The sequence below is a fragment of the Scyliorhinus canicula genome, chromosome 16 (assembly GCF_902713615.1).
Source record: "Scyliorhinus canicula chromosome 16, sScyCan1.1, whole genome shotgun sequence".
Classification (NCBI taxonomy): Eukaryota; Metazoa; Chordata; class Chondrichthyes; order Carcharhiniformes; family Scyliorhinidae; genus Scyliorhinus; species Scyliorhinus canicula.
In genome coordinates, this window is record NC_052161.1 from 15,212,997 (window position 1) to 15,237,575 (window position 24,579).

Consider the following 24,579-nt stretch of genomic DNA (forward strand, 5'->3'; position numbering starts at 1 on the left):
GAATAACCTCAGCCAGTCCGGGAACTGAACCCGTCCGGTGGCCTCCCTCCGTATCACAAATCAGCCGTCCAGCCAACTGAGCTAAACCGACCCTAAACACACCTGACCTGCCGGTGGAGATTTTTGACAACTCCAAAGATCCCTGTCGGGAATTGAACCCTGGTCTCCCGCCTGACGGGCAGGGATACTAACCAACGTACTGACGAGGAACTTGTTTAGACAGTGCACAATGAAAGAAAAGACTGAGGTGTATAAGATATTACTGAAATTAGTGGGCGAACTGAGATTAGTGGACAAATGTTTAATAAATTCATATGACCTTAATTTGCCCCGAGGTGCTAATCCATTTAAAGGACACAAGTTAATCACCGAGTTAAAACAGTACACCAGACAATAATCACATGAATGGGGAAAGTGTTTGTCTGCTGATATCGCAGTTCATTCATCAAAGCTTTGTTTATTTAAAATCAACTTCCTCGTGACCAAGGGCTGAATTGAGGTTAGTTTTGCAATCTATCATTTTTTTCCAAGTAATACAATTTTAAAGTGACAGAGCAGTGTAAAATATGGCAAAATGTTATGGTTCGCCCAAGGCGGGTTCTGAGGTGGGTGGGAGGGAGTGGAGCATAAAACTGAAAGGATGGGATTCCTCCCGGGATCCCGCCCACGCTGACCCAGACACAATTTCTATCTTGGGTAAGCAGGACCTTGGGCGAAGAACCCCCCTTTCCACCCATTGAGGCCCTTCAGTAGCTACTGATTAGCCACTTATAGGCCTTTTCCCACCCAGACCCAATTTTTAGGGAGCGGGTAGAATGGGCAACTAAGAAAAAAAGATTATCCCCTCTCAGGTGGGAAGCCTCAATGTGAAGGCCCCCTCAGAGTTGGGGCCCCCCACCCATCCTGGGGACATTGGAGCACTGAGACCCCCTCCCTTCCTGGCCTAACCCCGATGGCACGAATGCCCCCCCCTCCCTCCTGGCCCCCCTCCCTACAACCCCCACTCTCCCAAACAAGGCCGCCACTACCTTCCCGGGACCCTCAAGGCTTACCTTTCCAAAGGTCCTGGTGCTTAGTCCCAGGCAGAGTGCTGCAGTACTGCTTTTGGCCACTTCAGCGCTGTGTCTGAGCCAGGTTAGGGCCAATCTGGGCGACAGCTATCACGGGTGGGGCTTCCTTCCAAGGGGCGAACGTGCGTCCCGCCCATTGCCAATCGATGGCTCAAGTGAGCGTTCAATGACAGTGGAAATTGGCAAGTCGGCAATTGCGTGATCTGTGCTGACTCTCCTTTATATTCTACCAATAATGGATTGATCATTAAATAAAAGCCTTTACATTATGGGAATTCAAAGTTTAACAATCCTGAGAGTTTAGTCGTTGTGCAGATTTTCCTCCCACAGTCCAAAGATGTGCAGGTTAGGTGGATTGGCCATGCTAAATTGCCCTGGTTTAGCTCACCAGGCTAATTCGCTGGCTTTTAAAGCAGACCAAGCAGGCCAGCAGCACGGTTTGATTCCCGTACCAGCCTCCCCGGACAGGCGCCGGAATGTGGCGACTAGGGGCTTTTCACAGTGACTTCATTGAAGCCTAATCGTGACAATAAGCGATTTTCATTTCATTTCATGTCCAAAATTGCCCGTCGTGTTGGGTAGAGTTACTGGGTTATGGGGATAGGGTGGAGGTGTGGGCTTGGGTAGGGTGCTCTTTCCAAGAGCCGGTGCAGACTCGATGGGCCGAATGGCCTCCTTCTGCACTGTAAATTCTCTGAAATTCTATGAGAATATTGGTTCAGCTGCAGATTGGTATTCCATAAGGCAAACTGAAGTTTTAACAAGACGTGCAACAGAATGAAAATTGTGGATTCCGGTTTGGCAATTCTAGGGCACAGCCATTGTCATCTTGGTGGCTTGTGCCATGGAATATGGGACATGGTGTATGTGCGATGAGAATCACATGACTGCAGTGCCACTTGAGGAGATGCCAAGTGGAGCCCAGGCCCAACCCAACAGACCACAAGATCGTAGTCCGAAGGGGATAGAATTCAGTCTATCTGTGGTAACCAGCTGTCAGAGCTTTGACAAAGAGTCATCTGGACTCAAAGTGTTAGCTCTTTTCTCTCCTTACAGACCTGCTGAGGTTCTGCAGCATCTCCTCTTTTCAGATTCCAGCGTCCGCAGTAATTTGCTTTTATTAAAGGTGATAGAATGTCTTTGTCAAAACTGGAGGATGCTGATCAATGGTGAATCGAGGCAAGTAAGTCGAATGCAATGAATGCACTGCCCGAGGATGCGGAGGAGGCAGATTCAATCATGACTTTCAACAGAGAATGAGATGAATTTTTATTCACTTTTATGGGATGTGGGCCAGCCCAACCCTAATTTCACTTGAGGAGGCAGTGGTGAGCTGCTTTCATGAACTGCTACAGTCCAAGTTGTGTAGGTACATCAGGTTCGATTCCCGGCTGGGTCACTGTGTGGAGTCTGCACTTTCTCCCCGTGTCTGCGTGGGTTTCCTCCGGGTGCTCCGGTTTCCTACCACAAGTCCCAAAAGACGTGCTGTTAGGTGAATTGGACATTCTGAATTCTCCCTCAGTATAACACGTGTGTGGACGACTAGGGGCTTTTCACAGTAACTTCATTGCATGTTTACATGAGCTGACTTGCGAGAATAAAGATTATTATTATTATTACAGTGCCGTTAAGGAGGGAGTTCCATACTTGAAGTAAAATAATTACAGGGCTACGATAAAAGAGCGGAAGAGTGGGATTACTTTTGGAATAAATATAGCCAGGAATGTCTTTTGAACAGTTTATAATCAGAATTATGCATGTTTCTTTTATAATAATTATTATAAGTGTCACAAGTAGGCTTACACTAACACTGCAATGAAGTTACCGTGAAAAGCCCCTCATCGCCACACTGTGACGCCTATTCGGGTACACAGAGGGAGAATTCAGAATGTCCAATTCACCTAACGGCACATCTTGTGGGAGGAAACCGGAGCACCGGGAGGACACTTACGCAGACACGGGAAGAAAGTGCAGACTCCGCACAGACAGACAGTGACCCAAGCTGGGAATCGAATCTGGGACCCTAGCGCTGTGAAGCAACACTGCTGACCACTGTGCTACAGTGCCGCCCCTGTCTATATATGAGCCTGAAGACAGAAAAATGCACAGTTCTGAATGTGTTATACAGAATGGGGTGTTACATCATGGGTGATGTAGCTAGACACATGATATACACAGCCAACCTTGTACTACACACATAATAACACGGCTCAGAAGATGTTACACTCATGAGCATGTCACACAGTTGAAAATATGTTATACAAAATAACAGACAGCTGGGAATATGTTACAGCAGGGGCGTGTTACACAGAATAACATGGTTCGGAGTGTGTTGCTCAGAAGGACATGCAGCCAGGAGCATGTTGGACACCAGGGGAAACAGCTCCTTGCGTTCCCTTGCCATTAGCCAAGGTTCCAATTTGGGCAGCTTTACCCCGGAGTTAATATTGCTGTTTTCATCCAAAATGAAGCAGAAGCTATAAAACTGCTTCACGAGGCGTTCAGTAAAGCTGGCCAGTTAAATATTACAGCAACAGGAGCTCGCTTATATTGAAACTCAATTTGTACTTCTAACCAGATCAGCTCGCAGAGCATTGAATAAAGAGTTGAAACCTAATTTCCCCCAAGTAACAAATGTTTTCATTTCGGCCAATCGCGAGAAAAATTGTGAGGCCTTTCGAACCTATCAATAATCCCCGAAATCCAGTTGTCAACATTTAAAGAAGGTAAATGCTGTTTCTCAGGCCTCCTGTGATGGTGATGAATAGCAGCATCAAGGCCTGGCACCAGCAGCATGTGTCTACTTGAGAGCTTGTTTATCGACTGTTAATGAAAAACTATTAATCCATATCATTCCCGGACTCCAGGAGGAGAGTCTCGTAATGTGAAGCAGCAAACTACCCCATGACAAATGTACTGCTATTTTTGTCCTTTGGCAATTTCTGCAGCTTTGAAAATCCAATGCTCTTCGCGGACTACCTCACCTGGAGGGATTTCTTTTATTTGGGTCTGATGTTGGTCAGGCGGCCTATGAAGAAAATAACGAGGAGATTCACTGACACTGTTCTCTTTGTTTTGCAAATTCCCAAATTGCCCTGACAGATCAGTATAAGGACCCTTCACAGCACAATGTGGGTGGACTCATTTTATCCAGGAATAGGATAGGCAGGCCAACGAAAACCGCTAAGAAGTATCTTCCAATTTTAAGTGCTGTGTTTGACGTCACTCTTGTCTGTCGCTCTCACCTCCTCCAGCTCTTGCTTCCTTTGCTGAAACCTGGAGCCTAGAACATAGAACATTACAGCGCAGTACAGGCCCTTCGGCCCTCGATGTTGCGCCGACCAGTGAAACCCCTCTAAAGCCCATCTACACTATTCCCTTCTCATCCATATGTCTATCCAATGGCCATATGAATGCGTTTGGTGTTGGCGAGTCCACTACTGTTGCAGGCAGGGCATTCCACGCCCTTACTACTCTGAGTAAAGAACCTACCTCTGACATCCGTCCTGTATCTATCTCCCCTCAATTTAAAGCTATGTCCCCTCGTGCTAGACATCACCATCCGAGGAAAAAGGCTCTCACTGTCCACCCTATCTAATCCTCTGATCATCTGGTATGCCTCAATTAAGTCACCTTTTAACCTTCTTCTCTCTAACGAAAACAGCCTTAAGTCCCTCAGCCTTTCCTCATAAGATCTTCCCTCCATACCAGGCAACATCCTGGTAAATCTCCTCTGCACCCTTTCCAATGCTTCCACATCCTTCCTATAATGTGGCGACCAGAACTGCACGCAATACTCCAAATGCGGCCGCACCAGAGTTTTGTACAACTGCAACATGACCTCATGGCTCCGAAACTCAATTCCTCTACCAATAAAAGCTAACACACCGTACGCCTTCTTAACAACCCTCTCAACCTGGATGGCAACTTTCAATTCTGATCTCCGTCTCTGTTTTGTTTGACTCCCAGCCCCCAGCTGTGTCTTTCTCCCATGCACTGGCAGTCATCATATATTTGTTCACATCTATATGATGTGAACAAATGAGGGCATTTAAAAGTTTATTGGATAAGCATATGGGTGATAAGGGCATAGTGTAGATTAGATGGTCTTTAGTTTTTTCCATGTCGGTGCAACATCGAGGGCCGAAGGGCCTGTACTGCGCTGTATCGTTCTATGTTCTATCTATTGACTGCATTCTAAATTTGTTTTTTTATTTGGGTCTTGTGTATGAGTGATAGATATGAGCGCTAGGGAAATTTCATCAGCAATGCTTCCGCCACATCTTCCAGATTCAATGGGAGGACCATTGAGAAGACTTTCGTGACCTTTTTGAAGTCACCACCCTCCGCAAACAGTCAGGCGAAATTCCTGCAAAATCAACTTTGATGGACTGGGCCCTGTGCCCAGTTGGCGGAAACCATCTTCCCCGCCAGGTCCCGTTTTGTCAACTCTCAAGTGGCCAACACTCACAGATTCACAAAATCTTTATGGTGCAGAAAGGAGGCCATTCTGGCTCTCTGAAAGGAAATTCTGCCCAATCCAACTCCCTTGAATTTACCCCGTAACCTTTCACATTCCTTCTTTTCAGAGAGCAATCCAATCCACTTTTCTGCCTCCACCTCCCCCTCAGGAGGTTCATGACAGACTCCAACCACCCTCTGGGTGAAAAAAGGTTTCCTCACATCACTTTTACTCCTTTTTCTCATTATTTTTAATCCGTGTCCTCTAGTTCTTGATGCTGCCTTGAGTGGGAACACTTTCTCCCTATTTACCCTGTCCGTACACCTCAGGATCTTGGACACCTCCATCAAATCTCCTCTCAGCCTTCTTTCTCCAAGGAAAACAGTCCCAAATTGCTCCCAATTGTCCTCATTGCTACAGTTCTTTGTCGTTGGAATCATTCTTGTGAATCTTCTCTGTGCTCTCTCCAATGCTTTCACATCATTCCTCAAGTACGCTGCCCAGAACTTTTGTTTTTATAAGATTAGAGCTCTTAATTATTTTTTTTTTCCCAATTAAGGGGCAATTTAGCGTGGCCAATCCACCTATCCTGCACACCTTTGGGTTGTAAGGGTGAAACCCATGCAGCATAGGGAGAATGTGCAAACTCCGCACGGACAATGACCCAGGGCCGGGATTCGAACCCGGGTCCTCAGCGCCACAGTCCCAGTGCTAACCACTGTGCTGCTGTGCTGCCCCTGGTGCACAGAACTGGACACAGTACTTCAGATGAGAACTATCTGATGCAAGTTCCACCTGACCTCCTCACTCTTGTACTCAGTACCCCTGTTGGTAAAACCTAGGATATATATGCTTTACTAACTGTGCTCTCAACATGCCCTGTCACCTTCAATGACTTACGTACATACACACTGAGGTCCCTCTGTTCCTGCACCCTTTCAAGTTTCTCCCTTTGTTTTCTATTGTCTATCCAAATTCTTCCGACCAAAATGAATCACCTCGCACTTCTTTGCATTGAGCTTCATCTGCTCATTCCACCAATATGTCTAGGTCCTTTTGAAATTCAAGACTATCCCCATCACTAGTTGATCATGCCTCCAATCCGCAGATTTTGAAATCATACCCTTCACACCACAGTCTGAGTCATCAATATATATCAGGAAGAGCAAGGTTCCTAACACTGACCCCTGGGAAACTCCACTACAGCCTTCCGCCAATCTGAAAAACAACTGCATATTACTACTCTCTGCTTCCTGTCACACAGCCAATTTCTTATCTCAGTGCCTACTTTCCCTTTTATTCCATGAACTAGAATGTTGTTCGCAAGTCTTATCGACATTCTCTGTTACCACCTCAAAAAAATTCCAGCAAGTTAGTAAAACATGATTTTCTTTTCGTGGATGCATGCTGACTTTCCTTAATTATCCTGCATCTAAGTGACCATTGATTTTGCCCCGGGAAGGACAAGCAAAAATGCTTCAAAGATACTGTGAAGATCTCCTTGAAGCACAGCAGCATTGATGTTAACGACTGGGAGGAGCTTGCTACCAATCATTCAAGGTGGAGATAATCTATCCATCAAGCCGCAACACGCTTTGTGTCCCAACATCTTGATGATGAGGCAGAGCGACGGCAGAGAAGGAAAGAAAAGGTAGAAAAACCTGCACTTTGGATCCCACTGTCTTGTGGTACTTCTCACCCCATGTGTAAAAAAGTCAAGAATCGGCCTGCGGGTTATGGTAGAAACCCGCGACCCTGACTCAATGTCAGCCTCAAATCGAGGGACAACCAACGACGATCTCATAAGGGTCAATAAGGAAAACCATTCAACTGAGGATCTAAAGGACAACTTCTGCTGAGCTCCACTTATCATTAACTTTGTTCCTTTAGATCCCAGAAGGCGCCCCCCATGTCAGCCAGGATTCTGCCCCGCTGGGACCCCCAAAATGGTAACGAGGCTTGTCAGTTAAAATTGAAGCCCCCTACCTCCGCCACCAATGAAATCATGGGAGCTTGACTGCACATGCCTCAGGTTAAAACTGAAGAGCATTTCTCTGTACACGAATATTAGCATTCTCATGTACCCAATGTTATTATTGAGGTCGTTATCAGCTAGAAACAGATGTACATACTGACCTTTTAAAGTGCATTAATTGATGTAGTTTAGCTTCGACAAAGAGTCGTCCAGACTCGAAACGTTAGCTCCCTTCTCTCTCCGCAGATGCTGCCAGACCTGCTGAGATTGTCCAGTGTTTTCTGTTTTGGATTCCAGCATCCACAGTTGGAGTAATCCACGGGAGGCAGGAGTTCCGTCACCACACCAATATTTATTTACAACGATATTACAGGAGCAGCTACAAACAGTGCTGCTAGCAGTCCAGTCAACTTAAGACTGGCTCACAAAGCCTACACAGGTGATTATATGGCCCCCCTCAATGAGCTATCATTGAGGGAGCTCATACTCCAATTGGCCAACCAATAGGAGTTCATTACACCCCCCCCCCCCCCCCCCCCCCCCCCCAAGGTCCGAGGAATTCCTGCCAGCTGACATTCCTCTGAGCTTCTTCCTGCTCCTCATGTCTGGGTCTGTCACCTCTGTGTTGTCCGCCGGGTCATTCTCCGAAGTGGGCGGGGTGTACCTTATAGGTGCCCGTCTTTTCCTTGACGACCTCCTTGGAAGTTGTTCTTCCTCCTCCTTGGGGAGAGGTGTCGCGGCGGCCTCGTCGAGCGTGTCCATCTCCGACTCTGACGACTGGATGACGGGGTCTGGAGAAATTGCTCAGGGCTGGGGTGTGGGTATCCTTTCCGTCTGGGCTATCTCAGCTTGAGGCGGTCCTGCTTCGCCTGCCTCCAGGTGTGGTTCCGCTGCCCTTATTTGGTCTAGGTGTTTCTTCAACATCCTATTGAAACCTCATAGGATATGGGCCCTGTTTGGGACTCTACCATGCCTTTGACCCACGTTGGTCCATTCCCATAATTCTTGACCCAAACCGGTGCCCCCACCTGGAAATGTCTCTGCTGCCGACTATTACCATGCCCCCTGCATTGGGCCTCCTGTTGTTTCTCCACTTTCCCCGTTAAATTTGGGAAGAGACTCAGCCTCGTTCGCAGCCGCCTTCCCAGTAAGAGTTCACCTGGCGGTATGCCCCGTTGTGGAATGCGCTGTGGTCCTGTAATCAAACAGCCAGCGGGAGAGCTTTGTGTCTATTGACGCTGCCGGCTGCTTCTTGAGTCCCGTTTTAAGTGCCTGGACCGCTCTCTCTGCCAGGCCATTGGTCACTGGATGGTAAGGGGCCGTTTTGATGTTTTCCTTCAGGAATTTTCCAAATTCCCCACTTGTGAATGCCGTTCCGTTGTCGATGCCGTGCTTGCCGTGTTTACCCGGTGGACGTCCAACCATTTGGAGTGGGCGTCCACTATCACCAAAAACATTGAGCCCATGAAAGGGCCGGCGTGGTCAATATGCAGGCGGGTCCACGGTCTGCCTGGCCATTCCCATGGGTGCAATGGCACCGCTGGTGGCACTCTTTGCCCCTGTTGGCACTCCAGGCACTGACGTACCAAGGCTGCTATGTCTGTGTCCAAACCTGGCCACCAAACATAGCTTCGAGCTAGCATCTTCATTTTAGACACCCCTGGGTGTCCGTGATGTAACTCGGTTAAGATTGCCTGACGGCCCTGAGCTGGGACGATTACCCGGGCTCCCCATAATAGGATACCGTCTTCTACGGTTATTTGGTCCCTTCTGCTCCAGTATGGGTGCATCTGGAGCTCCACTGGTCTTTCCAGTTCCCCTGTTAGCAGTAAATGCTTCATTTTGGCTAACACTGGGTCTTTTTGCGTCCACAACCGAATATGTTGTGCGTCTACTGGTAGGGTGTCCAAAACATTTAGAGTCATTACTGTCTCCCCTACTTTTGGTATTTGCGGCGGAGTGTCCGGGAGGGGAAGTCTGCTCAAAGCATCTGCATGTGCTACTCGCGTTCCCGGTCTGTGCTCCAGAACGTATCTATACGCCGCCAGTAGCAACGCCCAGCGTTGGATTCTAGCTGATGCAATCGTGGGTATTGACTTGTCTTCTTTTAATAATTCTAATAACGGCTTATGGTCCGTCACTATGGTGAATTTCCGCCCGTACAGATACTGGTGAAATTTTTTTACTGCGAATATCACCGCCAGTCCTTCCTTCTCGATTTGGGCGTACTTCCTCTCAGCCATCGCCAAGGTCCTCGAAGCATAGGCTATTGGCCGTTCTTCCCCATTCCTTCCTCTATGGGCTAAGACGGCTCCTACCCCATAGGGGGATGCATCACAAGTGACCACCAACTCCTTCCTTGGGTCATAATGTTCTAGGACATTTTCAGATGACAGCTGTTCCTTAATGTCCCTAAATGCTCGGTTTTGGCAGGTGGACCATTTCCATTCTTGTCCCCTTTTTGGTAGCTGGTGGAGGGGTTCTAGGATGGACGCCCTATTTTCAGTAAATTTTCCATAATAGGTTACCAACCCTAGAAATGATCGTAACTCCTGGATCGTGGTGGGAGCTGGGGCTTTTATTGCCCTTACCCTGTCTTCTAATGGGTGTAAGCCTGATTTGTCTACTTTATATCCCAGGTACGTCACTTGGGGGGCCAGAAAAACACATTTTTCCCTTTTTAGCCGTACGCCTGCCTTTGCGAAACACCTGAGCACTTCCTCCAGGTTCCTTAAGTGTTCCCTGTTTGTCCTACCCGTGATTAAGACATTGTCCAAATAAATCGCCACCTGCGGTAGTCCCTGCAGAATATTTTCCATCGTACGCTGGAATATAGCGCAGGCCGATGACACTCCGAAAGGTAGCCCAGTATAATGAAAAAGGCCCTTCAGGGTGTTGATCGTAGCGAACTTCTGGGAGCCCTTGTCCAGTTTTAACTGCAGGTAGGCGTGGCTCATGTCCAGTTTCGTGAACAAAAGCCCACCTGCCAATTTGGCATATAGGTCGTCTATTTTTGGGATTGGGTATTTGTCCAGCAGTGCGTATTTGTTTACTGTCTGTTTGAAATCTCCACAGAGACGTATCGAGCCGTCTGGCTTCAAAATTGGTACCACCGGCGCTGCCCATTCCGAGAACTGTACTGGTCTGATAATGCCGTCGTGCCGTAACCTTTCTATTTCGTCATCTACTTTCTTCCTTAATGCAAAAGGTACCGGCCTGGCCTTACAAAATTTCGGAAGGGCTTCTGGGTCCACGTGCAAAGTTGCTTTGGCGCCTATGATTTCCCCCAAACCTTCCTGGAAGACTTCTGGGTATTTTTGGAGTACTCCACTCAACTACCCGCTTCCACTCTGGAAAAATTTCATCCAATCTAATTTTAGGTCTTTCAGCCAGTTCCATCCAATTAAGCTCGGTCCGGAGCCCTCTACTACAGTCAACGGTAATCTGAGCAATTGTTTCTCATATTCCACAGATACATGAGTCGTGCCTAGAACTTCCAGGGGCTCCCCCGTGTATGTTTTAAGTTTCGTCAATGTTTTTGTTAGGGTTAGTGGCTGGAGTCCATCTTTGATTTTTCTAAATGCTGCCACTCCCATTACTGATACGGCCGCACCCGTGTCTATTTCCATTATTGTCGGCCGCCCGTTCACCCGTGGGGTAATCTTAATGGGTTCTGCTTTCTTCGTTGCAATATTATATAATTGTTCCCCTTCGGAGGAGGATGGGGCGTCTAGGTTGTGTACTTCCCTGTGTCCCCACCTGCTATTCCTCTTTTGCCACCTCCTAGGGTTTCTGTCGCTGTTGCCCCACTCTGTCTGGTGCTAGATATGGTCCTTCTCGTTGGGGGAGCCTCAGCCGGTACTTCCCTCTGTCTCCAGTTAGTCCTGGCAGACTTGGGGGCAGTTCTGGGGTTTTCCTTTTTCCCTCTATTCCTCATGTTTTTCCTGAGAGTGGCTATCTGGTAGCAGGACCCGTTGTGGTAGTCCCTCTCACAGGTATCTACCTCCATTGGCGTGCCCTGTAGTTCCTGCGCCCCACTTGCTGCCTTTTCTAGGGACAGTGCGAGCTGTAACGCCTGCCTGCAGTCTAGCTCCGTTTCCGTCAACAGGCGTTTCTGTATTGTGAGGTCACCGGTCCCCAAGCATTTCATTTAGCGTCGGGCCGAACTCATTTTTCCGCCAGCCTTCTCAGGCGGGTCAAGAAATTCGTGACTGACTCCCTGTCTTCCCGCTTCGCTGTGTAGAATCTGTACCTATGCAAAATGAGGGGTGGTTTTGGGCCGTAGTGCTCTTTCACCAATTCCGATACTTCTTGGAAAGTTTTTGTGTCCGGCGCATCGGGATAAGTCAGACTACGTATAATGGCGAAAGCTGAGGGTCCGCATGCCGACAGCAGGATAAGCCGTCTCCTTTCGTCCGTCAGTATATCATTTGCCCGGAAGAAGTAACACATTCTCTCCACATACTGGGACCAGTCCTCAATAGCCGGGTTGAATGCCTCTAACCTTCCAAAAAACAGCATTTTTAAAAATGGCAAGGCTTACCCTCCAAGTGCGGCAGCTGGTCTCCGCAAAATTCTTAGTTTACCTCGTCGCCACTGTAGTAATCCACGGGAGGCAGGAGTTCCGTCACCACACCAATATTTATTTACAATAACGATATTACAGGAGCAGCTACAAACAGTGCTGCTAGCAGTCCAGTCAACTTAAGACTGGCTCACAAAGCCTACACAGGTGATTATATGGCCCCCCTCAATGAGCTATCATTGAGGGAGGTCATACTCCAATTGGCCAACCAATAAAGCCAATTGGAGTTCATTACAGCAGTAATTTGCTTTTATCTTCAGATTAGTTTATGTTGCAGAGCAGTGGTCTGATGGAGTGTTGGCCTCTGATGATCCAACGGATAAAACGATGGGGTTGTTTGCATATTTAGCGGTTAGTATGCACCTGATCTAGCATCTACATTGGCTAATGCACCAGTGAGAATTTAAAAATCTAGTCATCTCCTAACCAGGAGCCAATCAGCATTGGGGTCATAGGTGAATAGCAGTTGGTGCAAGTAAGGAGATGGGCAGAAGGCTTTGGATGATTTTGAGATTATGGGGGCTAGAATGCGGGAGATTGGTCAGGAGTGCTTTGGAGTGGTTCAGTCGTGAGTAACAAAGGCATGAAGGAGGCTTTTGCCAGCAGATGAGCCGAGACGGGGTCAGTCGGGGTTGTTACAGAGGTAGAACTGGGGGGGCTTAATGGTGAGGTGGATGTGTGGTTGCAACTCATCTCAGGGTCAAAAACGTCACCAAGGTTGTGAAGAGTGACTCGGCCAAGGAGAAGGCTGAAATCTTGGTTTCGTTCCTGACCCTTTTTTTTTGTTGCTGAATGATTGTTCTTTGTAAAATAAAACAAAGAATGAAGATGATGACATTCCCAATACCAGCACAAAATGAATAGTTTCATTTGTAGAAGCCGAACACTGCATCGATGCTGTGTGGTAGATGATCACCGATAGACAGCAGGCAGGAGATTTGTTGTGAGGGCATTTTGGGGTCAATCCAAGTGCCACTTCTTTCAGAGGAAGCTGTTGTACACTAATGTTTCAATTATAATTCAAGCGATGCAACCAATTTGTGGTGCTGCTTCTCATCCCCCCCACCCCCCCCCCTTCTTCCCCGTCAGCCTTCCACCGGGGAATTCTCGGATGAACAAACTTGTTCTTTCTTGTCTCGCTGCCTGGCTGCGTGGTTAATGATTCCCTCTGATTTGTTTTCTCTTTTCTTCTACCTCGAACAGATAATGCTAGTGAGCGATCCTGAGATTGAGAGCAGCGTCCTCATCAGCTCGGATGAAGGCGCGACCTATCAGAAGTACCGGCAAAGCTTTCAGATTCAAAGCATGCTCTTTCACCCTCAGGAAGAGGATTGGATTCTGGCCTGCAGCCAAGACCAAAAGGTGAGAGATTTACTTCAGCCTATCGCACTGTTGGAATTTGAGTGACATTTGCATCCAATGTGGCGCTTTGCATCTCTTTGGTTTGAATGGAAACATGTTGGTCCAGATAATGAGGTGGGAAATCCATTCAAAGGTGGCACAGTGGTTAGCACTGCTGCCTCACAGCACCAGGGACCCTGGCTCAATTCCGACCTTGGGTGACTGTGTGGAGTTTGTACTTTCTCCCCGTGTCTGCGTGGGTTTCTTCCGGGTGCTCCGGTTTTCTCCTATAGTCCAAAGATGTACAGGTTAGGTGGATTGGCCCGGCGAAATTGCCCCCCTAGGATGGGGTTGGAGGAATAGGGCGGGGGTTTGGGGCTAGGTAGGATGGTCCTTCGAAGGGCCGGTGCAGACTCGATGGGCCGAATGGCCTCCTTCTGCACTGTGGAGATTCTATGTTCACAGATTCGCGTTCAAAGTGTCAAAAGCCGTGGACAATGTGAGATTCAGGATTGCGTTCCCATTGAAAGCGTCGCACTCTAGGTTCTGTTCCAAGAGCACCGCTTTGAGTCTGAGTGGGAAGGGCGGGATATTTTTAAAACATATCCCTCAGCATTAAAGGAAGCTTTGAGCTTGCTGCCCCACTTAGAGCCTGCAGCCTGAGCTGTTCCATTGATGGGGACAGGCCTGTTGCAACTACTAATTAGTCATAACGATTGGAATATCGGAATGTCTTTGCAGTGCCCCTAAGGATTTGGAACACACAATGGTCAGACTGCCTGTGTTTGACAAGATGTACACCGGGACTTTCAGAGGATCAAATCCTCAATTAGCCTTCGGGGGCCTACAGCATTGTATTATGAATTGACAATTTCTCAAATTCCGTTTTTGCTTTCTCCTTTGAGATTTGGTTCCCAATTACACCTGTTCCAGATCCTGTCATAGTTGGTCCATCACATCTGGCGGTATAAAAATAATATTCTTTTTCATAAACGTGAGGTAAAATCAAAACAATACTGCAAGGGGCTATTTTACCATAGCTATGTGATTAAATTGCCATTATGTTTGCCAGAGCATATGTATGAAGAGCCACTTAGTTACTCAATGCATGTATGCTGCCATTTTGCTCTCTGGGTAGATAACAATGAACAGGTAGGATTGAATGGGCCATATGGATTCATGAAAAAGATATAACAAAAATTATAATTTTTGAGAAATGTGGGAACCAGTTTCAGTCACAGAAACATTACCAGTTTCTCTTTACCCATCACCTGGGGATGTGGAGTTACACGCAAGGTCAACATTCATTGCCCATCCCGTGAAGATGCAGCTGTACAAAACCTTGGTCAGGCCACATTTGGAGTACTGTGTGCAGTTCTGGTCACCTCATTTTAGGAAGGATGTGGAAGCTTTGGAAAAGGTGCAAAGGAGATTTACCAGGATGTTGCCTGGAATGGAGAGTAGGTCATACAAGGAAAGGTTGAGGGTGCTAGGCCTTTTCTCATTAGAACGGAGAAGGATGAGGGGCGACTTGATAGAGGTTTATAAGATGATTAGGGGATTAGATAGAGTAGACAGTCAGAGACTTTTTCCCCGGGTGGAACAAACCATTACAAGGGGACATAAATTTAAGATAAATGGTGGAAGATATAGAGGGGATGTCAGAGGTAGGTTCTTTACCCAGAGAGTAGTGGGGCATGGAATGCACTGCCTGTGGAAGTAGTTGAGTCGGAAAAGTTAGGGACCTTCAAGCGGCTATTGGATAGGTACATGGATTAGGGTAGAATAATGGAGTGTAGGTTAACTTCTTAAGGGCAGCACGGTAGCATTGTGGATAGCACAATTGCTTCACAGCTCCAGGGTCCCAAGTTCGATTTCGACTTGGGTCGCTCTCTGTGTGGAGTCTGCACATCCTCCCCGTGACTGCGTGGGTTTCCTCCGGGTACTCCGGTTTCCTCCCACAGTCCAAAGATGTGCAGGTTGGGTGGATTGGCCATGAAAAATTGTCCAAAATTCTATGATTAACCTAGGACAAAAGTTCGGCGCAACATTGTGGGCCGAAGGGCCTGTTCTGTGATGTATTTCTCTATCTATCCCGAGTTATGGTTGTGAAGGTGGTGGTGTCTTCCATGAACCGTTGTGTCGAACATACCCTCGTGGTGCTGCTGGGCAGAGAGTTTAACAATTCTGAGTCAGTGACAACAAAGGGATGGCAACAAATATCCAAGTCTGGTTGGCGTTAGGCTTGGAGGGGGAACTTTTAAGGCTGTCGCTTTCCCATCTACTTTTCCTTTTCAGGCAGTGGAGATTGTGGATGTCCTTTCGAAGGTGGTTCTGGCGGCAGCCTCTGAAATGACCTTTGCTGGTAAAATATCCCCCCATTGTTCCACCGTTTGCCTGTGCAAGCTTGGGCATCCTCATTTGGTCCCAGCAGCATCATCCATGGCATGCTGGGAAAATTCAGGCCAACAGTGCAATCTTCCAATCAGCTGACAATGAGCTAGTTCAAATTGTAATTCAGCTTTTGAATTACGGGTTTTCTGGTAGAATAGTGTATTGATTTGCATGGCCACTTCTATTGAAGATGCTTTTATAAGGTGTGCGTTTTTCTCTCGCTCTGTCTTTTGACAGTAATGAAAAGGTTCCTCCATCTATGAGTCTATCCATATTTTTAGATTTTTCTTTTTTCTAAAACACCTTTTTATATTATGTCTTCCACAACCTTTGGATATCCTCAAGTACTTCACAGTCAAAGTGCTTTATTTACTTTCTTCCCCGTGCATCCCCCCATTCTATTTTCTCCCTTTGCTTCTCCCTGAGCTACAGTTTAATGGGCACTGGTCTATTTATTTAATCATTGACACTTTTAGCAATCTCATTTAGAAAATCCAAATAGATAACAGAGCTCAGGGTTCCTTGTATGTAAATTAAGCGTGAGGAGTGGACAGCAGTATAACTCATGTCTGCTGGACTCCATGATACTGGTTTGAGCTCAATGTCTACAGAATAACTGCTGTTTAGGTCAACAAGTGACTATGTTCCCAATAGACGGCAAAGGATCAATCCATATGTAGTTATCCCATTCATCCACTCGTCACCACAGATCACACAAAGCTCAACAGAGCAGCGGGAAGTGCATTCATATTCCTTTTCCACAGTTTGACTAGAGATTAGACACAAACCGTGAAATAGTCATCTCTTTATACAATAAAATGGATTTGCCTTTGTTACACTGCTACTCATTATAGCTACCATGATGAAAGGGAAGCTTCTGTCTGGGAACATGAAAAGGACATCACAAATGTGCAAGATGAATTCTTCACATTGCTCAATCCTGTGCATCCTAAAAGCCCCATTTAAAAATAACAGAGCCAAATGAGAAAAGGAGCTTGAATAAATACATAGACAAATCCACGGCAGCTCAAATCTCCATTGCAGATTTGCTTCTCAGCCCTTCTGATTGGGGAGAGTGTATAACTGAGCTTCTGAGTTGAGAGGGGCTTTGTTATATGAAAATGGGGGCGTTATGTTTTCACCCCGCTATGGGAGTGCCTGAATGGAGGTTGGCAGGCAAGCGATTTAGCACTATTGGGACAACATGTCGGTTTGCCAGCACCATCTTGGCCGTGAGCAAAGAGTGGGTAGGCAATTGGGCTCAGTCAAAGAGCACTTAATTGAGGCCATTTACCAGAAGCCGGGCAGGAATTTTCCAACTGCCTGGAAGTTTCCTCTTCCCAAAGGTGCCCCAACAGCTGTGGTCAGTTTTTATTTACGATTGTTTTCAAGTTGCTGAGAGCGTCCTCAATGTGGAGGCACCCATTCTCTCTCCCCCACCTTCAGAGCACCTCCTATTGGCCCTCCAGATTTAAGAGCCCACCTGATGTCCTTAAATGGATGATGGGGAGGCCCTCTGCCCACTAATTGGACAATCAAAGGAAAATTAATTCTGGTGACACGGTGTAAGGTTGAGACTCTCATTTGACCCCGACATCAATGTTCCAAAAGGCAAAGGGTGGCACGGTAGTGCAACAGTTAGCACTGCTGCCTCACGGCGCTGAGCACTCAGGTTCGATCCCGGCCCTGGGTCATAGTCCGTGTGGAGTTTGCACATTCTCCCCGTGTCCTCGTGGGTCTCACCCAAAATGATGTGCAGGGTAGGTGGATTGGCTACGCTTAATTACCCCTTAATTGGGAAAAAAAGAATTGGGTACTCTAACTATATTTTCAAAAATATTCCAGAAGACAAAATCCAACCAGGAGTCAATTTTATTGTAACCCTCCAAAGGGAATCGCACAGAATCTGGAAGTACATTCCGTGTAATATTGACATCACAGAAGACTAAAATCAGGAAGGATGTAAAGCCAACGTTGCATCCTATCTATCCCCTGTCAGTTCCTGATCGGCAGGTCAGGTTGGAGTTGACATTGATCATTTTGATTGCATCTCCCCTGAGGTCTCCTACTGAGCTTGGGTGAAGGAAGAACATTTTATTCATGGTGTACAGGGGATGGGGAAAGAACAGCAGGAAGCAGGACTAACTGGATGGTTCCTTGAAAGGGACAGCACAGGAATGGGGGGCCAAATGGTCTCTTTCTGCGTTGCATCATTCGAAGGGACAGCCTGAAATATGCAACATTATCAACGAGAGCCGCATGCTCTGATGCACCAGCCAGGTGCCCTTATGGTCTGTACAGTATTCAACAATTCTGTGAGCTTCTCCCACACAGAAACAGTAAGATAAAGATCCCAACAACTTGACAAGCACAAGGAGTAATTATCTGCTCCCAGCAAGGACTCAGGTTCACAGCAAATGTGGATCAGAGAATCAGGATTACAATCAGTGCCCCATCCCTACCTCCAGTCTTTGTTGGTCATTGAGTGCAGGATCATAGAACTTCCCCTGTAGGGAACACTGAGTTATCTTTCATCTGATCACCCTGGTCACTATTTCACAGCCTGGTCAAGCGGTCAGAAAACCTCAGCAGCAGCCTCAGTTCTCGGCATCGATCTATTTGGGTAGAATTTTCCAGCCCCCCCACACCCCCGCTCCCACCATCCCCCCACCCATCCCACATGGAAGGTTTAATGGCAGGTGGGGTGGGGGGGGCGGGGGGGTTTGTGGGGGACAATACGGTTGGAGCTCAAAACTGGGTTTCCCGCTGGTGTAAAGCGACGCTGGTCTCCATGGGGGGGTTGTAATTCCTGCCAGAGGCTGGTGGCAAACCGATTTGCATCCTGCGAATGCAGGAGGCCTGACAGGAATCGGCTCTTCGCACGTTGGTTGGAAGGCGCATCATAACGGAGGTGAGGTTTTAGGGAAGGAAAGTGTCTTCAAAGTAAAACTGTCTGGGATGGAAAGTGACGGGGAGGGCTGAAGAGGGACAATGATGAGGGCGAAACTGATTCCTGGCTGAGGGGATGGCAGGGTCAAAGTTTACTGGGGTGGGGCGGCGGAGTTTGGGTGACGGGGAACAGGAAATACTGTTGGACCCGACCTCAAATTGTACAAGCACCATGGCTGCTCGCACCTATGCAGAGCCTCGTGAGATCTTGAGATGCAGAAAAGGAGTTGATTCATTGGGTGGGGATGGTGATACAGATCAGATCAACTTGACAACTGAATGGGAACCTCAGCATGTAGCACTGACATTGTCAGGGCCTTGTGACAGAGCAACATGTGAATGGCAAAGGTTCAGTGTGTGCGTGGCTTGCAGGGACCTGGCAAAGACCCCTGACCCCTGACCCCTGCACATGCCTGGTTCCTGGGAACATGGGGTGTCACTTGGAAGATGGGTGGTGTGGGGGGAGGAGTGCACCCAGATTTGAGGACTATCGCAAATAAAATACACTAGACCGGATTAAAGAACAAAAGCCTGAAATGTGTGACAATGATCGCGCACATGTGCATCCACCTGTGAATTCACAACTTCTTAATTTTTATTTCCCTAACATTTCTTCTAAATGCTGCCCCAAAATCTGAGCAGAGGCGGCCTACTGACCAGCTGGCCCTCTTGTCTTGGATGACCTAAGTGGGTGTCCCCCTGGAGGCCCGAGGTCTGGAGGGCCCTGGCTTAATTTGGCCGTCATGGGGCATCTGCAACCGCTGTGAGCACAGAGGACAAGGCTTAAGGGGGTCACAGGCAAAGGGAATTCCAAAGAGCCGAACGCCCTCAGGGAGTCCATGGTGGAGGTCCCAGGGTGTCCAACCGCCGCTCCTCTTCCCTTTGGGGTCTAAGGTCCGCTGTCTGACTCCTTGAGGGCAAGGGGCACCTGGAGGAAGGCTTAGTTTCCCCGTTACCCTCTCGCATAGCCACGACAGAAGATCATTGATTAGTGCAGTCATAGAGTGCAGGTCTGTGCGCAAAGCCAGCGGAATCTGCTGGACCCGGTTCTCCATGGAGTTTGCCACCCTCCCCACGGTGACCTCGATGCATGCAGAGGTTGGTACTACTTCATAGGTCAGCAGGCGGACAGACCCGTCTGCCTCGCATGCCACCCTGTCGGGGGACATGGACATCTCTGTCTGACTTTCCCCATCCCTTGGGGGAATAGCTGCCTCTCCACTATCTCTTGGGAGGCTGCTTCCAGAGGCCTGTGATTGAGCACAAGTCACACCAATGCATCTTTGCCAGCAGTCCTCCAAATGTGCCTGTGAGCTTGGCTTACTCTTCCCCCTCTTGCTGTGAACATGTGCCCATGCAATGGCCACCAGAACGTGAGACCCTTCATAACCTGAGCTGGTGGAGGTTGAGATGTCTGCTGTGACATCTCTGAAGTGGCACTCTCTGCATCAGCGATGTTGTTGCCCCTCTCCAGGATGTGTGCATGCTGGGCAGGACATCCTCACTTTGAGGCCTTTCCCTCTTCCCAGTGGCACCTGTAAGTGAGGGCGAGTGAATGCATGAGCTGCATCCAACATGGATGCCCCCTTGACCCTGAGAATCCTTATTGGATGTAGCCCACAATTCAAACTCTCCATCCCTGCTGCCCATTCCACCCCTTCACCTGGCGTTCCCACTCCTCAAAGTCTGTCAGGTCTTTAAATTGTTGCCGGCCCACTCCTGTCTTTTCCCCCTCTTCTCCGATTATGGCCTAACTTCTCTTGCACAAAGAGAGAAGATGAGGTTGAGAGCAATTGGGTTTCATGGATCTTTCTCATTATTCCAACCACAAAGGATTACGCACCATGTGAATGATGCGCTGCAGGTTGTCCAGAATGGTTCTGGGCCAGCAACCTCCAGAGCAGTGAGCCCAGACAGATATAAGGTTAAGGCTCAAGGAAGCATTTCAATAGTGGTGTTTGCTGGTGCCCTCAATGCCTGAGATCCTTCACCACACCCCATCCCATCTTCCAGATCACATGTGAGGTCTCTGTGTAAAAGGGTGAGGGAACCACATTGGTCTCTCTGCCTGCAAAGTAGATAGATTGCAGTGGGGATATGAGGCATCACCTTACCTGATTGCCAAAGAGGCCAATGCCCGCTGTGCCATTCATTGAGGTTAATGTGTGCAGCTGAGGTCATTCATCCTTTTTCACTGGGGTAGTCCTCTGCTGGAGGCTCTGCACTGACCACCCTGAGACTTGCTCCAATGCCCCCAGGGTTCATGTCCCTGTTCAACCTTCCTCCCATCCTGTGTAAAGAGGACGTCCCTCCTGGCCTCCACTTGATCAAGCAGGACGCCCAGGAAGGCATCACTGAACTTGGATACTGCTCCTCCTAATTTATTAATTTGTGGGATATGGGGGTATTTGGCAAGATCAGCATATCTTGCCCTTGAGAAGGTGGTGATGAATCACCTTCTTGGATTGCTATGGTTTGTGCGTTGCAGGTAGGCCCACAGTGCTATCAGGGAGGGGACTTCCAGAATTTTCATCCAGCATTATTGGATGGATGGTGCAGTAGTTCCAAGTCAAGATGTTGTGACTTGGAGGGGAACTTTGAGATGGTGGCGTTCCCATGCATCCGCTGCCCCTGTCCTACCAGCTGATAGAGGCTCTGGGTTTGGAAGGTGCTGTTGAAGGAGCCTTGGCAAGCTGCTGCCGTGCATCTTGGAGATGGTTGCGCAGTACTGCCACTGTGTGACGTCGGTGGCGGAGGGAGTGAATGTTTAAGGTGGGTTCCTTTACCTCAGATGGTGTAGAGCTTTTTGAGTATTGCTGGAGCTGCGCTCAGCCAGGTAAGGATAGAGTATTCCATCACACTCCTGACATGGAACGGAAATTCTAGCTGGTGAAGGAGTCGCTCATGGGGTTAGATGAAATAGGGTGTGAGGAGTCTCTAGTGCAACATGAAAATTGGCATTGGCCAGTGGCCCGAATGGCTGCTCTGTGCTGTAAATTCTATACAGAGTGGGAGGGAATTGACAATCCATTGTGACATTGGCATTCATGCAAAGGAAAGTACCATTAACGCCCGCACCAAATCAAACATATAAATGATCACAATTGTACTGTCCAATTCTAATTCAAAGATATCTCCATTCAGCCCTGGGAAACAGAGAAAATTCGATACAATCTCTTTCATAGTCTCCATTCCCTCTGATCCGAAATAAGAGTCCGTTGATTAGAAAACATGGATCAAGCCTGTCAATGGCTTCTGGCCAAAGTCCATTTCCACAGTTTGTGAGGGTTTTCTCTCCCTTCAATTAGCATCTTGGGACCACTTCAGCTTATTAACAACATCACACAATCCTAGTGGAATTTGAAGTAATCCTTTAATCCCAATCAGTTTATTTTACGAGCCTTCCAGTTACAGTGGCACACTTCACTGGCTGCTATCTTGACTCGGAAAGTGATCCGACAACGAGGAACACTGGGCTCATCAATGTTAAATATTCCATTTTGATCCGGGGGTGACAAATTGCTGTCAGAACAGGGAAAAGCGAAACATTATTTAACCAAGTTGCAGATGCAGCAGGAAAGCAATGCAACTTAACACTGATTCACAAATGCACAAAACAAATTAATTTTTCCTTGTCTTGTCTTTTTTATTTCTATATCTTTTCGTTCCTGTTTCATTTTACTCTTTTTCTTTCCCTCCCTGTTCCACTGATTGTCCCCCATCCCATTCCTCGCCATGTTTTGCCCTTCATCCTCACCCTGTTTCAATCGCTCTTTCCTCTTTTTCCTTGTTTTTCCCTCGTGTTCTGTTTGCTTTTTTCCTTGTGCTTCCCTCCGTCCCTTATTTTCCCCTTTCCTCCTGTGCATCTTTTATTCCCATCTCATGTATTTCACTTCTCTGCTTTCTCTTCGACATAGCCATAGAATTCACAGTGCAGAAGGAAACCATTTGGCCCATCGGGTCTGCACCGGCCCCTGGAAAGAGGACTCCACTTAAGCCCACACCTCTGCCCCCATACCGTAACCCAGCAACCCCACCCAACCCCTCTGGGCACGAAGGACAATTTTGCATGGCCAATCCATGTAACCTGCACGTCTTTGGACGGGGGGAGGAAACCAAAACACCTGGAGGTAACCCACGCAGACACGGGGAGAACGTGCAGACTCTGCACAGACAGTGACCCAAGCCAGGAATCGAACCTGGGACCCTGGAGCTGTCAAGGGACAGTGACCACTGTGCTACCGTGCCGCTCTTGCTCTCTGTCTTTCTGCGCAGTACAGCAATTGCCTCCGCTCAAAGTGGGGGAGCGTGTTGGTGTTAATGCACTTTGCTCCTCATGAGCTCAGACCGTAAAAACAAAAGAGGTTTGCAGGATAAAGTTGCACTGAGATAAATCATTCCGGGGGGGGGGCATTTTGTGCCATGTCTCATTAATTAGCCTTTACCTCACGCCCATCAGTTTGAACATGGGCGGGATTCTCCATTTCTGAGACTAGGTGTTGATACCGACGCAGTATTTGTGACTTTCACGACAGCAAAACGGGTGCTGAGCCTGGATCGATTCAGTGACTGTGGAGGGGCTAGCACTATCACCGCGTGGAACACAATCAGTTCCAATGAGAAACGGTGCCGGATTCGCCGGGTCTGTGATTGGCACTCAGGAGGCTAACAAGCTGTAGCCGCATATACACACTTCACCCCACACACACACCATCCCGGCCAAAAACATGGCACTGGTTGCACTGGAACGCACCCACACGGCTGATGGGTGGCTGGGGCCAGAGGGCACCTCGAGGGGTGCCTTGGGGGACACCTATATGAGCCATGGCCCTGAGTTCACAGTGGGCTGTTAGCGGTGTGCGCAGTTGCATGGCTGCCTTGCCTACTGCAGCAATGGTGTTCCGTGCCCGTCCACCCCGACCCCACAGCCCACCTCTGGTCACCCTCCACTACTCCCCCCAGCCCTGGCAGAAGCCCCCTGGCCAGCGGCACAACTGTCAGCAAACTATGGCGATGTTGGGCACTTTCCGTACCCCCTCTCTCTCCCTCAGCAGCCATTTCGCCGGTTTCACAATTTTTAAAAGCACAAGTGAACCTCGCCGTCGGGAACTCAGCCCATCGGAGGTGGAGAATCGCAGAGGACCCGGAGAATACGGCATCGGGCCTGCTAATGACATGCAAATGGTGTTTACTGTGCGTGTGTTCCGGACTGCATCAACGCCGCTGTCGAGGTGACGGGGGATTGCGATTTGGCTTCAATTTTAACGTCGGAACCTATTCTCTGCCCAATCACATTCCGTGATTTTGCCGTCTGCCAATGGTGAATCCCGCCCATCGTGCGCTGAAACTGACTGAAAATGCAATGTGTGGTTGTTGAACTATGGGGCAACAGTCAACCGTTTTAACCAATGAAACTGAAGGATAGAGAAAGAAATATTGTGGAGCAATAATAGAAGGACAGAGTGGATGGTAAGGGAGGTGGTGTAGCTCTGTTATTTAAGGATGACATCCGGGCAATAGTAAGGGATGACATCAGTGCTATGGAGGATAAGGTTGAATCCATTTGGGTGGAAATCAGGAATAGTAAAGCGAGAAAGTCACTGATAGGAGTAGTCTATAGGCCACCAAATAGTAACGTTATGGTGGGGCAGGCAATAAACAAAGAAATAACTGATGCATGTAGAAATGGTACAGCAGTTATCATGGGGGATTTTAATTTACATGTCGATTGGTTTAATCAGGTTGGTCAAGGTAAACTTGAGGAGGAGTTTATAGAATGTAATTGCAATAGTTTCCAAGTACA

The 24,579-nt window shown here is 48.1% G+C and overlaps 1 protein-coding gene across 4 annotated transcripts in view; it reads left to right on the top strand.

Moving 5' to 3' along the window:
* The window catches only part of LOC119979442 (VPS10 domain-containing receptor SorCS1-like), a 1,177,426-nt gene that overhangs the window by 772,981 nt on the left and 379,866 nt on the right, over positions 1-24,579 (top strand). For all 4 annotated transcript variants that reach the window (XR_005463722.1, XM_038821670.1, XM_038821672.1 and 1 more), the window contains exon 4: positions 13,296-13,454. Coding sequence is in view for 3 of the 4 variants with exons in the window: in XM_038821670.1 (XP_038677598.1) it covers positions 13,296-13,454 (159 nt within the window). In the remaining variant the exon portion in view is untranslated. The remainder of the gene's footprint in view (positions 1-13,295; positions 13,455-24,579) is intronic.